The sequence below is a fragment of the Mesocricetus auratus genome, unplaced genomic scaffold, assembly GCF_017639785.1.
Source record: "Mesocricetus auratus isolate SY011 unplaced genomic scaffold, BCM_Maur_2.0 Super-Scaffold_100025, whole genome shotgun sequence".
NCBI lineage: Eukaryota > Metazoa > Chordata > Mammalia > Rodentia > Cricetidae > Mesocricetus > Mesocricetus auratus.
Window position 1 is genome coordinate 14,765,040 of NW_024429206.1, and position 17,951 is coordinate 14,782,990.

At 43.5% G+C, this 17,951-nt stretch overlaps 1 protein-coding gene across 1 annotated transcript in view; it reads left to right on the top strand.

Moving 5' to 3' along the window:
* The window catches only part of Kntc1 (kinetochore associated 1), a 75,027-nt gene extending 61,161 nt beyond the window's left edge, over positions 1 to 13,866 (top strand). The window contains exons 55-65 of the mRNA XM_040731143.1: positions 1,282 to 1,400; positions 2,181 to 2,316; positions 2,878 to 2,973; positions 3,486 to 3,542; positions 6,215 to 6,269; positions 6,460 to 6,523; positions 8,754 to 8,883; positions 9,720 to 9,809; positions 10,271 to 10,416; positions 11,211 to 11,301; positions 13,665 to 13,866. Of these exons, the coding sequence (XP_040587077.1) occupies positions 1,282 to 1,400; positions 2,181 to 2,316; positions 2,878 to 2,973; positions 3,486 to 3,542; positions 6,215 to 6,269; positions 6,460 to 6,523; positions 8,754 to 8,883; positions 9,720 to 9,809; positions 10,271 to 10,416; positions 11,211 to 11,301; positions 13,665 to 13,685 (1,005 nt within the window). The 3' untranslated portion in view covers positions 13,686 to 13,866. The remainder of the gene's footprint in view (positions 1 to 1,281; positions 1,401 to 2,180; positions 2,317 to 2,877; positions 2,974 to 3,485; positions 3,543 to 6,214; positions 6,270 to 6,459; positions 6,524 to 8,753; positions 8,884 to 9,719; positions 9,810 to 10,270; positions 10,417 to 11,210; positions 11,302 to 13,664) is intronic.
* Positions 13,867 to 17,951: the final 4,085 nt, after the last annotated feature.

A 17,951-nucleotide genomic window follows, 5' to 3' on the forward strand; every position in this document is an offset into this window, starting at 1 on the left:
TTTTTAATATAGCAGTTTTGTTGGTAGTTTGATGTTGGGCAGGGCAGAAGGTGTTCATTTTTTATTTTTGTTTTTGTTTTTGGGACACAGTCTGGCTTAGACTGTGTAGCCTAGACTGATCTCAAATTCCTGGCAAGTCTCCTGCCTCAGTCTCCTTAGTGCTGAAATAGCAAGTGTGAGCAACTGCACCCAGTTAACAAAATCCTGTGAGGCAGCTAGAGTCAGTCAGCAGAGGAAGACTGAGGAACCATCAGGCTCATGGTCCTTAGAGGGGCAAGAGGCAAACCTGAGATACTGGATCTAAGCACATGATGGTTCTTACAAGGGAGTCTGTCCTTCAGTGGTTGTTTAAGTACAGCGGCTGTGCATTGGCTCAGCAGGGAGGTGCTTTCTTCCTGATGCACTGTCAGTAAGCAAACTGTCCATTCTGCCAAGAAGAATACCGATGAGTGAATCGTCATTAATGTTAACATGTGTTCAGAGGTGAATTCATTGGCATGCTATATACAAGAGTTGAGGGATTTAGAAAATTAATTTTTATTGCTTCATCAAAAACATTTCAAGAGCCAGGTGGTGGTGCTGCACACCTTTAATCCCAGCACTCGGGAGGCAGAGGCAGGTGGATCTCTGTGAGCTTAAGGCCAGCCTGGTCTACAAAGCGAGTTCCAGGACAGCCAAGGTTACATAGAGAAACCCTCTCTCTAAAAAGCAAAAAAGGAAAAAAAATTATTTCAAGGGAAGACCTCTTTGGTTTCCAATGCTGGCAGTGGCTGCGAGCAGCCAGGGGTCACTGCCATGATTCTGCCTGTAGTCTTACCCACTACTCCCTTAGTACCAGCAGTACAAATATCAACATCTTGTAAAAGCCAAAAAGCAAAGAACCATAAAAGAGTCTCAGGAGTTCCCTCCACAAGTCATGTGGACTACTCTGTTCTCTGCTCTGCACTGATTAAAGGCAGAGATAACCATTCAAGAAAAATGGAAAACAAACCAAGGAAAGGGACATTTTCTTTTTTTTTTTTTTTTCTTTTTTTTTAAAGTTTTTCGAGACAGGGTTTCTCTGTATTGTTTTGGAGACTGTCCTGGAACTCGCTCGGTAGACCAGGCTTGGTCTCAAACTCACAGAGATCCACTTGCCTCTGCCTCCTGAGTGCTGGGATTAAAGGCGTGCGCCACCACCGCCTGGCGGGAAGGGACATTTTCATTACCTAAGTTGAAGTCATTTGTCTGACCTCAACTGCAACTGTGCAGTTTGACTCTCCAAACCTCTTGGTTTTACAGACACTGGGCATGCGCCAGTTAACCTTTGCCCATAAAACACGAGCTCTTCAGTGTCTCTTCTATTTGGCTGACAAGGAAATGATAGAATCTCTCTTCAAAAAGCCCACTGAAGAAATGAAGTAAGTAGAGCTTGATTTATTGTATTAGAAAAAAAGCAAACAGATTTTATTTTTTCTATTTATACCTGAGCTATAGTTTCTGAGCCCTTGATGGAGTGAATGGCCGCCTCCTAGTTGCTATATAAATAACAATCCCATTCTATTGATTCTTGAAATTTTTTAAAAGGGAAACAGGCCTATGAGAACATCTTGTCTCCATCATTTCTTAGCTACATTTAAAGACTGAATGTTTTCTTGTTCAAGTTGATTTCTATCTATATTATATCCTGTGACAATATCTGGAAGCCTAAATGAACATGAAACAAGATTGCCTCTTGTCCCCTGCAGTAGCTTTGGTTTTAGATGTAAATGTGAGTGAAAAAAATGATCCTTATAGAGCTGGAGAGATGAGTCAGTGTTATGAGCTCTAGCTGCTCTTCCAGAGGTCCTGAGTTCAATTCCCAGCAACCACATGGTGACGCACAACCACTTATAATGGGATCTGATGCTCTCTTCTGGCATAAAGGTGTACATGCAAATAGAACACTCATACATAAAATAAAGAAACCTTTTTTAAAATGTATTTCTATATGCATTGGTGTTTTGCCTGTATGTATGTTTGTGTGAGGGTGTCAGATATTGTAGTTATAAGCAGTGTGAGCTGCCATGTGGGTGCTGGGAATTGAACCCAGGTCCTCTAGAAAAGCAGTCATTGCTCTTAACCACTGAGCCATCTATTCAGCCTCAAGTAAATAAATCCTTAAAAGAAGAATGATCCTTACAAGCACCTCTGTTTTCCAGATCCTATCTGAAATGTATAACTTTCCTGGCATCATTTGAGACATTGAATATTCCCATCACATATGAATTATTTTGCAACAGTCCCAAGGAAGGAATGATTAAGGGCTTGTGGAAGAACCATAGCCACGAACCTATGGTATGTAGAGTCACCGAGCATGGCCAAGCATGGTGCTACCTTCCTTACATATACAGTGTGAGTCACTCAGTCACCCTCCAAGCCTCAGCTGACCAGAGACCCTTTGCCCCCAGTAGGTCCAATGCCTTAAATGTCTCCTGCATTGCAGCCTGCGGTATGGAATGATAGGGAGGTTTGGAAGGTCCTTTCTTCCCTCCTAGAGTACACGGGCTAGTCATGCCTGAAGATAAGGAGGAGCACTTGTGCTTCCTTCTAAGGCTTGCCCGTGGGGAGGAGTATCGTTCTCTCCCACTTTGTCACCTTTGGGAAAGTGGTCATTGTTGCAGTTGGAGCTGGGACAGGAATGAGGCCAGTAGGCATGCTGATCTTGATTAGAAGAGAAACAGGAAAGAGAAGAACCTCCTTTTTTTCTTTAGTTAGAAAATGGAGTCCTTGACTGAGACTAGGCATTAGACATTTGTGGGCTATATCCATATGTCTTATGAGGCTGTTGGATTTGCTTATTAGTGTCTTAAAGCAATGTAATTTTGTTTTTTTCTTGTTCGGTGTTTTGGCTTTTAGGCAGTACGACTGGTGGCAGAGCTTTGCTTAGAATACAAAATCTATGACCTACAGCTTTGGAATGGGCTCTTGCAGAAGCTTCTTGGCTTCTCCATGGTAAGACTTGGGCTTCCTAAAGCACGACATCCCCAACATGTGTTGAATCAGCATGGGTTATTGATGTATGCTGCAAGCATTGCTCTTGGGCTCCTGCCAGACTTAAACTGTTAGAGAAAGGCAAATTCAAGATGACCTGGAGGGGCTGGGAACATAGCTCAGTACCCAGACAGTGCCTTGTGTCTGCAATCCCAGCACTCGGGTGGTAGAGGCAGGAGAATCAGAGATGTGGTCATGTTCCTTTGCATATCTAGTTGGAAGCCATCCTGTGCTAAATGAAACCCTGTCTCAAAAAGAAAAAGAGGAAAAAATATGCACAATTGCTCAATGCGACGATACAGCTGCAATCCCAGCACTGCTGTTTTTGCCCCAGAATTGAAGGCCAGCCTGAGCTGTGGAGTGAGGCCTTATCTCAAATACAATTTTTTACAAGTTCGATATTTTGTGTTGAGGTATTGAAACTTAGCATTTTGGTAATCCTTAAAATCTTTCAATTTTCTTTCCTTTTACAGATTCCTTACCTAAGGAAAGTTCTATCCTCCATTTCCAGCGTCCATTCATTGTGGCAGGTATGCGCTTTTCCTTTAAGGCACATTGCATCAAGTTCAGTCTCTGGGCACCTTGTGCTGAGCCATCACCTTCTCAGTAAAGAACAGAACAGATCCACCCGTGTAGGGCGGCATCCCACCCAGCATCTCAGCTGGCATTTCGCCTTCTTGAAGGCACTGCCTTCTGAGTTCCTTAGGCTTCATGAGTCATTTGGCACTACTACGGTAGCATTTGTCACAGAATAATTTATTTTAGTTACACATTGGACTGCCCCCTCAGACCTTAAAGATCTTTAAAGTTGGAGGCTTTATCTGTTCTCATGAGTTATGTATCTACATAATCATTGTATAGAAGTAGATCATTTAAGGGGCCAGTGAGAGATGGCTCAGTGCTAAAGGCATTTGCCTCCAAGCCTGATGACTTGAGTGCGAATCCTGGGTCCCACGTGATAGAATGAGAGAAAAAACACCCACAAGTTGTCCTCCAACTGTGGTGCATCACTAGCTCACAAGAAAAAAATTCATGACTTTTTAAAAGTTTTAAAAATAATTAGATACTATATTGCCGGGCGGTGGTGGCGCACACCTTTAATCCCAGCACTCGGGAGGCAGAGTCAGGCGGATCTCTGTGAGTTCGAGGCCAGGCTGGACCAACAGCCTCCAAAACAATACAGAGAAACCCTGACTCGTAAAACCAAAAAAAAAAAAAAAATTAGATAATATATTAATATAATTATGAGAATATACTAAGTGAAACATTAAAATTCCCCTTTACTTAGCCAGATGGTGGTGGTGCACACCTTTAATCCCAGCACTCAAGAGCAGAAGCAAGTGGATCTCTGTGAGTTTGAGGCCAGCCTGGTTTACAAAGCAAGTTCCAAGACAGCCAAAGATACAGTGAAAAACCCTATCTCAAAAACAACAATAAAATACTCCTTTACTAATCCTTCTAGAGGTACTTTCCTGTTACATGAGCATACTTGTGTGTATGTGTGTACATACGTAAATGCAGTCATGTGTTTGTTAGTTTACTTGTTTTTTTCTAGACAGGGTTTTTCTCTAGCTTTGGAGTCTGTCTTGGAACTCACTCTGTAGACCAGGCTGACCTCAAACTCACAGAGATCCAGCTGCCTCTGCCTTTCAAGTGCTGGGATTAAAGGTGTGCGCCACCACCATAGCCGTGTTTTAAGGTGCTATTTTTCTTTAAGTATGTGCATTTGTGTGTGTGTCTGTGGGTACCTGCACATGAGTGAAGTGCCTGAGGGTGTTGGATTCCCTGGAACTGGAGTTAAAGGGAGTTGTGGAGCCACCTGACATGGATGCTGGAAAATGAACATTTGTCCTCTGCATGAGCAGCCAAAATTCTTAACCACTGAGTTGTCACTCCAGTCCTTCAGGTGGTGTTTCCACAAAACAGGAGTATCTGGGAGACTGTTCAGTCTCAGGACACGTAGATCTATCTTTGTTTATTAGGGTAAAATTCACCCTTTCAAAGGAATATCATAAAGTGACTTTTACTATATTTATGAAGTTACAAAACCATCTCTATTAGCTAATACTAGAATGTTTTCCTCACTTCAGAAAGAAATGTCAGAGCTGGGAGTATAGGTCAGGGTCATATACATTAGGCCCTAGGCTCAGTCCCCAGTACTGCCTGAAAAAGAAAAAAGAGTCCCATATCTGTTATCCATCCTTTCCTTCATTTATCCCCTAGCAGTTTCTAATCTTTGTATGGATTTGGTTTAGACATTTCACATCAAGTGGATCACACAGTATATGGCTATTTCCATCCTTCATTTCTTTTTGTTTGTTTTTCGAGACAGGGTTTCTCTGTGGCTTTGGAGGCTGTCCTGGAACTCACAGAGATCTGCCTCCTCTGCCTCCCAAGTGCCTGGCCCATTTTTCATTCTTTTATTACCAAATACATGCAAATATAGTAGACCCTTGATTTCTGTGTGGGTTAGCTCTAGGATACCACCACTCTGCAGATTCCATGTGTGCCTGAGTCCCATATGTGAAAAAGCAAACTGTTTGCATGTAACATACTCACTTCCTTCTATAAATGTATCTTTTATTTATTTATTTATTTATTTATTTATTTATTTATTTATTTATTTATGGTTTTTCGAGGCGGGGTTTCTCTGTATTGTTTTGGAGCCTGTCCTGTCCTGGAACTCGCTCGGTAGACCAGGCTGGTCTTGAACTCACAGAGATCCACCTGCCTCTGCCTCCTGAGTGCTGGGATTAAAGGCGTGCGCCACCACCACCTGGCTATCTTTTATTTTTTATTACATTTTCCTTAGTTATCTTGTGTGGGTGCATGTGTGTGTCATGTAGTATGAGTGGCAGTCAGATGGCAACTTGTGAGAGTCAGTTCTCACCTTCTACCATATCGGTCCTTGGATCAAACTCAGGGTATCTATCTTGGCAGCAGACACCTTTATCCACTGGGCCACCTCACCAGTGTATATTTTAAGTCATCTCTAGGTTACTCATAACACACAGCACTGTACACATTGCTTATAATTGTCATACTGTATCATGTAGGAATCATGACAGTGAAAATGTCTATACACGCTTACTACATACATATGATTTTAGTCTCAACATAAGCTTTGATTGAGCCATTCTGTGACTGTGAAGCAGTTTCTAGTGTTCCACACATGGGTTCTTCAATGTCTATATTTCCACAGGTTCCCTACTTCAGCAGGGCTTGGCAGCGTGTGATCCAGATCCCTCTGCTCTCAGGTACGCTTCTGGCCTCTCCACACTCACAGTAGCATGTTTGGGTGGTTTTGTGATAAGACAGGGTTTCGCTCTATAGCCCAGGCTAGCTTTAAACAGTGTTCCTGCCCCAGCCTCCCAAGGGCTGGGGTTACAAATTGAGCCACTATGCCTAACATTAACGCTTGATGTGTTCATTACCTTTTCTCTTCAGCTTCCTGTCCTTTAAGACCCAGCCAGTTATCAGATTGCTGTGAGAGTCTCATCGCCATCCTAGAGTGAGTAGATTTGTGTTTTCTTTTTTTTTTTTTTTTTGGTTTTTTCGAGACAGGGTTTCTCTGTATTGTTTTGGAGGCTGTCCTGGAACTTGCTCTGTAGACCAGGCTGGTCTCAAACTCACAGAGATCCGCCTGCCTCTGCCTCCCGAGTGCTGGGATTAAAGGCATGCGTCACCACTGCCCAGTGATTTGTGTTTTGTTACCAAGAAAGTAAGACTTGTTGCTTTGAAGTTCCTTTCCAGTTATCATCTCTGAACACAGTGGCCTCCATATCCATGGTTACTCCCTCGCTGTCAGTCATCATGTTGCTACCATTTTTCATGTTCTTTTGTTTTGCTTTTGACACAGGGTCTTATGTAGCCTGGCTGGCTTTTAACTTGCCTTGTGATGAGACTTTTGGTCCTCCTGCCTCCACCTCTAGAGAGCTGGGATTATGGGTGTGTGCACCACATGTAGCTTCAGAAACTTTCAGTTTTGTTTTGTTTTAATAAAAGTTCTCATGTAGCTAAAGCTGGTCTCAGACTCTGTGCAGCTGACTTTCAATTCTTGCTACCTCCACCTCTTAAGTGCTGGTATTACAGGCTTGTGCCACAGTGCCCAGTTTTATGACATGCTAGTGATCTATCTCAAGGCTTTGTGCATTCTAGGTAGGCACTGTTACCAATTTAGCTACATTCCCAGCATCAAAAGTAGTTCTTAAGTTTCAAATTGTACACCATTCTGAGTAGCATGAGTTAATCTTATGTCTTCCCACTTTTGTCTATTGTATCCATACTGTGTGTGCTATCTGGTGGCTATCACAGTCCTTATGTCCAAGTAAACCTTATTTAGTAATGGCCCTACAGAGTTAGAATGGTGAGGCTATCTGTTTTATTATAGAATCTCATACTTTTCTATTTTACTGTGCCTCATTTCTTTTTTTTTTTTTTTCTTTCTTTTTTGAGACAGGGTTTCTCTGTATTGTTTTGGAGACTGTCCTGGAACTCGCTTTGTAGATCAGGCTGAAATTTTTTTATATATTTTATTTATTTATTATGTATACAGTCCTCTGCCTGCAGAGGACACCAGATCTCATTCAAGGTGGTTGTGAGCCACCATGTGGTTGCTGGGAATTGAACTCAGGACCTCTGGAAGAACAGTCAGTGCTCTTAACCGCTGAGCCATCTCTCCAGCCCCCTGTGCCTCATTTCTAATCTTTTACTGTGTCTCATGTATAAATTAAACCTTATTACAAATGTGTATATGTAAGGGACTGATTGTGTGAATAGGTTTTGGGAAAATCTACAAATGTCCAATGGAGGAAGTCTTGGAATAGAGCCCCCACAAATAAGGAGGGGGACTGCTGTTATTCCTTCCTTTTGTTGTGGTTTCAGGTTTCTCAACAGGCATTGGTGGTGCACGCTTTTAATCCCAGCACTCAGGAGGCAGAGGCAGGCGGATCTCTGTGAATTTCAGGCCAGCCTGGTCTACAGAGGAGTTCCAGGACAGCCTCCAAAACAATACAGAGAAACCCTGTCTCGGGAGGGAGGGAGGGAAGGAGGGAGGGAGGAAGGGAGGGAGGGAGGGAGAGAGAGAAGACAGGGTTTCTGGGTTTCTCTGTGTAGCTTTGGAGGCTGTCCTGGCACTCGCTCTGTAGACCAGGCTGGCCTCGAACTCACAGACATCCATCTGCCTCTGCCTCCCGAGTGCTGGGGTTAAAGACTGCCACCACTTCACTTGTTTTTCCTTTTCTTAAGGACATTAACTTTTACTTCCATAAAATGTATCTATTATTTTTGCAATGCCACTTCCACATGTGCTGGAATGTTTTCTCTGAAGCTGATGGTCACCACCCTCTGAGATTAGTGCCTGATGTAAATGTAGGCTTACAGTTCCTCTTCTTGCTAAGTCCTGTAGTGTTGTCACATGGATCCTAGGCATCTAAGAATTTTGCTTGTTTGTTTTTGTTGCCCCACCACCGCCCCCAGACAAGTTTCTCTGTGTAACCCTGTCTGTCCCAGAACTCTGTCTGTAGACCAGGCTGACCTGGAACTCACAGATCCTCCTGCCTCTGCCTCCCAAGGGCTGTGCTGTTCTCAGAGGCTCGGTCCTTGTGAGTAAGAATGTGCTGTATATGCACTCAGGCATTTACAGTAATTGACAGTGGACGGGAAACTCCATGGAAAGTGAGAAAGGCTAATTTGGTCTAGTAATCCGCCAAGCCATTAACTAATTACTGCCTCTCTCCAAGATGCCCAGTTTCAGATGACCTCGACATGATGGGAGTCGCCAAGCAGTATGTGCAGCTAGAGCTTCCAGCTTTTGCACTGGCTTGTCTAATGCTAATGCCCCACTCTGAAAAACGGCACCAGCAGATTAAGGTATTTTATATGTTGTTCCTCCAGGGCTGCATGAACATGCTGCCTGTCACTCACAAAAGTACATTTCCTGTCACCAAACCTACAAAGCATGTGTACTCATTGTTACTGATGGGAAGTAACAAGGCTGATTGATGTGAGCTGAAAGGTAGCTTAATAGGAATTTGGACATTATTCTGTTATCTCCGGGAAACTGATTTTCTAGGCAGAGCAAAACGAAGCAAGAAAAGCAGCATTTTATCAGGACTGTCCTCAAGCCAGGTGTGGCACATGCATCTTTTTTGTTTTGTTTTGGTTTTCAGCACAGGGTTTCTCCATGTGTCCATGGCTGTCCTGGAACTGTAGACCAGACTAGCCTTCAACTCAGAGATCCGCCTGCCTCTGCCTCCCAAGTGCTGGGACTAAAGGCGTGTGCCACCACCACCCAGCACATTTTTTTTCAATTCTTACTAGAACTGATGAACTTTTAGTTTGAGGGAAAGTGTGTATAGAAGTGACCCTGAAGAGAGTTACACAGCCCCAGTGAACATCACTCTCCTTCCTTTTGGCCTGGCTTTATCCTTCCTTCCTTTCCCCCACCCCTCTTTGAGAGCACAGGTCTCCAGTTCACCGTGTGGCCAAGGACCACCTTCCTCCACCTGAATGCTGGGACTACAGGCACACTCACTATGCCCAGTTTCTTAAGTCTGGGTCTAGAACCTGGGGTTTGGTGCACACTGGGTGGATACTCTACAAGTGGGTTCATGCCCAGCTCCTAAAGAAAATTTTAAAACCTTACAGACTTGACAGCAACTGGTAATAATAACCCTTTTTAATTATGCTTTAATTTTTTCCCCTAGAATTTCTTGGATTCATGTGATGCTCAGATCATTTTACAGCAATTAGAAGAACATATGAGCACTGGCCAACTAGCAGGATTTTCGCATCAAGTAAGGGGCAGTTTCATTTTGCTATGTCTGATCATAGAAAGTAATTCTTACCCCCCAAATAACACTAAAAATGTAGTGTTTTAGTAGTCAGGTGCCTGGCTGGGGATGTGACTTAGTGGTGGAGCACTTGCCTGGATACTCGAGAGCCTGGATTCAGTCCCCAGCATTACCTAAAAATAAGAGTAAAAACAAGTGCCATGCATGTCTTGTTTACTGCTGTTCCCACTGGAGAAATTGTGCCTATAAATACTTGTAATTAGATCCTCTTTCTCACTTACAAAAAAATCCCCAAGTGAGTAACAAGAATAGCTTTTTATCTGTGTACTGCACTAAGCCACATACCTTGCTCCTGGAGACTTAATCCCAAAGAACTAACAATTCATGTCTGTCAGAAACTTGTCATTGACAAAATACTTAAAATTAAACACATTTTTGATATAAGGATAACTTTCATTCCATAGATTAGAAGTCTGATATTGAATCATGTCATAAATAAGAAGGAATTTGGAATTTTGGCAAAGACAAAGTATTTTCAATTGTTGAAATGGCACATGATAAACACCAACAATATCACTGAATTGGTAAACTATCTGGCAAATGACTTGAGGTAAGTTAACATGGGGGGACCCCAACTTGCTGTAGAATGTCCTTCAAATGTGTCTTGATTCTGGAAAAGAGTGGCATGGTAAAGCTGTGTGGCTGTGACCACAGCTGCAGTATTTTTGGTTTTACGAGACAGGGTTTCTCTGTATTGTTTTGGAGGCTGTCGGTCCAGCCCGGCCTCGAACTCACAGAGCTCCGCCTGCCTCTGCCTCCCGAGCACAGCTGCAGTATTAGCAGCATCTCTGCACATTCCCGGGAGTTGGTCTTCCTGTGGCTGGGAACCTTGGGACATGAGTCTGTCATCCAGTAATTAAAGGAGCTGTCTGGATTCTCAAAATAGTTTCTCACGGGCCTGTTCTGAACCCTGAATCGCAACTTTATCCCTAATGCTTGCATGGCACGCAGTTGGTATTATGTGACAGGATTCTACACCTGCAGATTCAGCCACAGTGAGCTGCCTGAGCTGGGGTCAGGTCTGGATGTGGAAAGTAAGAGGGAAAATGTCAGCTGACACTAGGAGGGAAAGTGCAGTCAGGCAGTGGCCATGGCTCTGTCCTCCAGCTGCCTCTCCACACACCATGACTCCAGCTGCTTGTTCATCCTCGGGATCCAGTCATGGTTGCATTGCGGAATATGGATGAATGTTAATTTTTGAGTTAAAATTGATTTGTGTGATAAATTTCATGTGAAGAATACAGCTTGATATATTTTGACATCTCTATATATTGTTGAAGTCATCACCACAGAAATCACCCGTGAGGGCCTCCTCAACACCTGCCTTGTTCTTTCTGGTTCCAGTTTAGATGAAGCATCAGCTTTGGTAACTGAGTATTCAAAGCATTGTGGGAAATCTGTGCCCCCAGATACAGCTCCTTGTGAAATCCTGAAGGTAAAGCTAGCTGATTATTGCTTCAATTCAAATATGAGACCACTTATCTATTTAAATTAGTGTGGGTGTGGGTGTGGGTGTGGGTGGGTGGGTGTGTGTGTGTGTACGTGTGTACCCATGGTCACATGCACACACATATAGTGTTCAGTCTTTCCACTATGGATTCTGTGGATCAAATTCAGATTGTTGAGCTTACATGGCAAGTACTTTTTCTGTTTGTTTGTTTGTTTTTCAAGACAGGGCTTCTATCTGTAACAGCCCTGGCTGTCCTGGAACTCACTCTGCAGACCAGGCTAGCCTCAAACTCACAGAGATCCGCCTGCCTCTGCCTCCCAAGTGCTGGGATTAAAGGCGTGTGCCACCACTACCGCCCAGCTGCATGGCAAGCACTTATATGTGCTAAGTACCTTGCTAGCCCTACCATTTCTATTTCTAGTCTTGCAGCAGACTATATTTTCTGGCAATAATCATGTTCTTATGTGCATGTACATTAATTTATCATATAACTATGGCTTTCTTCTGAGGACTATGTTATGCCAACTTCACAGTGTACCTCCACAAACCTAGATGGTCTTGGTATGTCAGTGTTCCAGTATGTCCTCTTGATGCAGGTGGAAGAGACAGGAAGCCCGAGTCTGCTGTCAGTACAGTACTGCAGAATCTTCTACACTATAAAGTGTGTTCTTTAAATGGGAGTACATGCTAAAGTAATGGTTCTCAGCCTTCCTAACACTGTGGCCCTTAACACCACAATAGTTCCTCATGTTGTAATGACTCCCAACCATAAAATTATTTTTGTTGCTACTTCGTAGCTGCAATTTTGCTTGTTATAAATCATAATGTAAATATTTTGGAGATAAAAGGTTTTCCAAGGGGGTCATGACCCATAGGTTGTGAACCACTGCACTAAAAGAATGATTAAAAAGTATGTGTGGTTAGTAGACTAGCAACATCACTTATGATCACCTTTTTGTTGTTGTTGTTCTGAGATAGGGTTTCTCTGTGTAACTCTAGCTGTCCTGGAACTCACTATGTAGACCAGGCTGGCCTCAAGCTCACAGAGATCTGCCTATCTCTGCCTCTACCTCTGCCTCTGCCTCTGCTGTACTGAGGTTAAAGGCGAGAGCCACTATGCCCAGCTTCATTAATAAGTATTATTTGCTCGTGGTTATCTATGCTACATTTGGTTTGTTGACACCAGCCCCTCCATAAACATGAGCAATGTGTTGTGCTAGTCTACTACAGCAACTATGATACCACTAAAGCCCCACAGGCTAAGTGACCTGCCTGCGTCATTTCTGCCTAATGGTCCAACTGTGAATGGAGTCCCAGGGCCCCTTGACGAGCTGCACTCCACCTGTACTTGTTTGTTACCTTCCATAAATAACTACCTGTGTTCATGTCCAGTCACTGTGCTCTGTGGCTATGCTGGCTAGACACTGTTGTGACAAACACTGAAGAGAAACAGCTCAAAAGAACAAAGATTTGTTTTGGCTCCATTTCCAAGATTGCAGTCCACGCCATGGCTCATTTTCATCCTTTGGCCAGACAACACCACTTCACAAAGCTGCTCATCTCAAGGTAGAAAGTCAGACAGGGACTGGCAGGGCCAGGAAACACCTGTCAAGGCACAGCCTTAGTGAGCTGAGTCCTCTAACCCAGAACTAGCCCATCTCTAGGTGCCACCACCTCCCAGTGAAGCCAACAAACTGACATCCAGTAGGAACTGCTCAGCAGTGCCACCAGATAGAGATCAGTGTCACCCAATGCTGACACCGTAACAGCACAGTATTGACTGTAAAAGGAAAAGTTGAAACTATGGGTTGAGGCAAATTTGTAACCTGTAAAGTTTGTTTCTCTCTAGTCATACCTGCCTTCAAATTGAGGAGCATTTATATGTGTAATTAGCAATAGCTGAGCCATAGGTTGTGTACCTTATCTAATAATTTTCTGTTTAAAATCTGGAGTTAGGGCCAAGCAGTGGTGGTGCACGCCTTTAATCCCAGCACTCGGGAGGCAGAGGCAGGCAGATCTCTGTGAGTTCGAGGCCGGGCTGGACCGACAGCCTCCAAAACAATACAGAGAAACCCTGTCTTGAAAAACAAAAACAAAAAAATCTGGAGTTAGGGCTGACAAGATGGCTTAGAAGGGAAGAATGGGTGCTGCCAAGCCTGATTATGTGAGCTTAATCCCTAAGACCCACAAAGCTGTCCTCTGACACCCATGTGCATGTGCACTCATACACACACACACACACACACACACACACACACACACACACACACACACACAGTAAGTGTAATAATAATGATAATGAAACCCTGACACTCATACATTATGCTTCTGGTTTTTTCCCCTTCTAGGCATTTCTTGGTGGATCATAGTAAGTCAAACAATTTTTTCAAAAACAAGAAGAAGTTTGGAGTCTGCTACTAATTTATTGCAGTTTATAAATTGTTCAATTTATATTTCATTATCCTGAAATGAATAACTAAGACGTTTAATACTAATATAACCATGACTTAAGTATCTCACATGCTGAATTAATAAATTATGTTAATATTGGTTCCTTGTGTAATTTGGAGTCTCAGTTTTTTACACTGTACATGAAAATAGTTGACCCGACAGGCAGTGGTGGCACACACCTTTAATCCCAGTGCTCCACAGGCAGGCTGATCTCATTGAATTCAAGACCAGCCTGGCCTACAGAGTGAGTTCCAGGCAGCCAGAGCTACACAGAGAAACCCTGTCTCAAAAACAAAACAAAACAAAACAAAATAGTTCACTATAAGACTGGAGAGGTGTCTCAGCAGGTAAGAGCACTGACTGCATTTCCAGAGGACCCAGTTCAGTTCCCAGCACCCACATGGCAGCTCAGAACCATTTAAATCCAGTTCCCAGGGACCTGGTGCCCTCTCTGGCCTTCATGGACAGCAGGCAGACACTCATAGCGTTAGAATAAATGGTTGACTCCTCTCTTGAAGAAGAATCCTGTACTTAAATTCCTGTTTCTTCCATGTATAAAAATCCTGTCTTGCGGTGGATGATGGCTCAGCTGTAATGTTCTGTCATGCAAGCACCAGGAACCAAATTCAGGTCCTCAACATCCACCTAAGCCAGGTCTGTGGCTTGTACTTGTGTATTTCTGTCAAATTAAGAGAAACTGTCGGCCGGGCGTTGGTGGCACGCCTTTAATCCCAGCACTCGGGAGGCAGAGGCAGGTGGATCTCTGTGAGTTCAAGGCCAGCCTGGTCTACAGAGCTAGTTCCAGGACAGCCTCCAAAACAACACAGAGAAAACCTGTCTTGAAAAACCAAAAAAAAAAAAGAGAGAGAGAAATTGTCTAAGCAACTCAGTGATAACTTCAAGGAAAACCAAAAGACTTGTTTAAATAAAGTATTTTTTTAAATGCATGCAGAAAAATAAGTGGTGGATTTTCCCCCCCTTTAAAACGGTTATGTAAGGTTGACTGGGAAGAGTCTCACTGTGGGGCCCTGACTGCCTGGAACTCACCTTTTAGACCCTGTTGCCCTCAGACTCAGAGCTTTACCTGCCTCCGCCTCCATAATGCCACACCACACAATAAAATTACTTTAAAAAATGGACTGTTGTTTTGTTTTCCTTGTTCTTAGTCATGCTGCCTGGCTGATTTAGTTGTGTGACTCAATATGGCTTCAACCTTAGGCTTTCCTGCCTCTGCCTCCCATACCCACATTAAAGTTGCTGTTAAATCGTGGGATAGAGCTGGTGAGTTTGCTGAGCAGATAAAGTCACCTGCCCCCAACCCTGATAACTGTGTTCAATCTCCAGGTCCCACAGGAAGGAAGTTTCAGGGTCATCTTTGACTATGTAAGTAGTTCTAGGCCAGTGTGGGATACATGAGACTAAAAAGTAAAATAAATATTGTTTTTAGCTGAGTATGGTGATACATGCCTTTAATCTGGTAGGTAGAGGCAGGAGGATCTTCAAAATAAAATAAAATAAAAAAGCATCGTTGACCAACCAAGAATATGGCCCTGTGGTGAGAGCTCCTGTAAAGTCCATCTCTGGTATTGTTGGTGTCAGGTTTGCATGTTTTACCCTCCAAATTCACCTCAATAACAAAAGTCAGTTGGGACCCATGCCTCTGGAAGATAGGATGTACATATTTTGTGCTGTTCCTCCTAAATACAAATATAAGCTCTGCACGTGAAACTGAAAAGTGGAGAAATACAGGTGGCCGGGGACCTCAGCACAGTGCACTACACATTTGCTGGTGGCACCTTGTTGTGTAGCCCAGGTTGTCTTGACACACACCAGTGAGGCTGCTGGGAAAAGTCACAATGTAAAGTACTCTTGGTAGCCCGGGGACCAGGGCAGAATCAACCTGATGAGGAGGTATCCCAGCAATTAGGAGGTAGATTTCTAGGCCATTGAGCTTGTATACTAAGAATCTGTCTTAACCCCCACCCTCCAAAAATATCAGCTGAAGACAGCATCAAATGCCCTGGAGCTGGAATTACAGGCAGCCATGAGCTGCCTTATGTGGGTACTGGAATCCCATCTCTGGTCCTCTGAATGCAAGAGAGCTCATTCCAACCCTCACTAATAGATTTCTACAGATTTTCGTATTTGGAGTCGTTTCCATAAGATACATTCCCTGGGCCAATGAAATGGCTTAGAGGGGGAAAGTGCTTGTGGCAAAATGTGAGTTACCTGAAATTTTAAAGCTACTACCTACCTGTCCTGCACATTCCTGAACTAACTGCATTATGCACTTGAGAAGCTCTTATGTCCTTTCCTGCTGGAAAGGCAATGCTTTACTCTGTTATACCCAGCACTCAGCAATCTTGTCTTTAAAATCTGTTGTTAATCTCATAGGTGAACATGTCTCATTATACACATTTATATTTGTATTTCTCTTTTTGTTTGTTTTGAGACATGGTTTCTCTGTAGCTTTGAAAACTGTCCTGGAACTTTCTTTGTAGACTAGGCTGGCTTTTGCCTCTCAAATGCTGGGACTTAAAGCATGTGCCACCACCACACAACATATTTGCATTTCTTTAGTTGCTAAAGTACTTTCAGGCATGTGCAAAACCCTGTGTTCAATTCCCAGCCTGGCATAAGCTGGGCTTGTTGACCCATGCCTGAAATCCTAGCACTTGAGCAGTGAAAGCAGGAGGATCAGGAGGTCACGATCATTCTCAACTGCACAGTGAGTTTGAGGCTTTCATGGACTACATGAGACACACACATACATACACACACACAGACAAGGCTTAGCAGATAAAGACTTGCCACCGAGACCTGAATTGGAGCCCCAGGTCCTACACATGGTGGAAAGAGAGAACCAACTCCCATAAACTGGCCTCTGACCTCCGCACATGCACCTCCCCCCAAGTGAATGAATTAATATCATATTTTGAAATATATACTTACTTGTGATTGCATCTTTTTTAATATTTTTTTATTTTATCATTTTTTAAAAATTTTAAATAGCTTGTTTTACATGTCAATCCCAGTTCCCTCTCCCTCCCCTCCTCCCGCACTCCCCTTCCCCCCCACCCTCCCACCCTATTGCCAAATCCTTCCACATATCTTAACCAAACATAAGGCTGAATTCGCAAGTATGCAGTTGTGTGCTTGGCTACAAATGCGCAAACTCTAGGAGGGATCACATGGTGGCACTAGAACTTAACAAATAGAAATGAGTCTGCAGGTTTTGCTAAACCCGAAGCTCAGCCAAAAGGAGCTGCTTCTCAATCTTTACTCTGGTTTCCTTGGGCAGAGTAAAATTCTGATAGGGTGGTGGGTTTGCCAGAGAAGTCATGTGTGGAAACATAAATGTGCACTCCAATACGCAGTTCTAGGATCTTTATTGTTACATTGATTATAACTTGTCTGTGGTCGTTTCTGCTGTTGCATGTGTTTCCTATGCAGTCATGGCTCTACTATTTCCTATGGACACTGTTACATAAGCCAGACCCTGTCACAGCTGACCTCAAGCCTTTCACTGCCTCCCCTGTTCACTTACCCTAAAGCCCAGGATGCTAGCTGAGGCACACCAACTGTTCAAACTGGAAATGGGTGAGCTCCAGGAAAGCAGAAAGAGCTGCTATAAGAATGCACCCCTCGGGGCTGGAGAGATGGCTCAGAAGTTAAGAACACTGACTGCTCTTCCAGGGGTCCTGAGTTCAATTCCCAGCAACCACATGGTGGCTTACAACCATCTACAATTCAATCTGTCTGGTGCCCTCTTCTGGCATATAGGCAGAACACTGTATATGTAATAAATAAATAAGTCTTAAAAAAAAAAAAGAAGGTGCTAGTATATACCTGTAATCCTCACACTGAGATGGCAGCAGAGGCAGAAGGATCTTGAGTTCAAGGCCATCCTGAGCTACATAGCAAGTTTCAGACAAGCCAAGGGTCTTAGGCTTTCTATTACTTTGAAGAGACACCGTGACTATGGCAACTCCTTGTAAAGGAAAACATTTAATTGAGGTGGCGGCTTACAGTTTCAGAGGTGTAGTCCATTATTGTCATGCCAGGGAATATGCCGGCGTGCAGGCAGACATGGTGCTGGCTATATTCTTGATTAGAAGGCAATAGGGAGTGGACTGAGTATCACACTGAGTATATATGCGACCTCAAAGCCCACCTCCACAGCG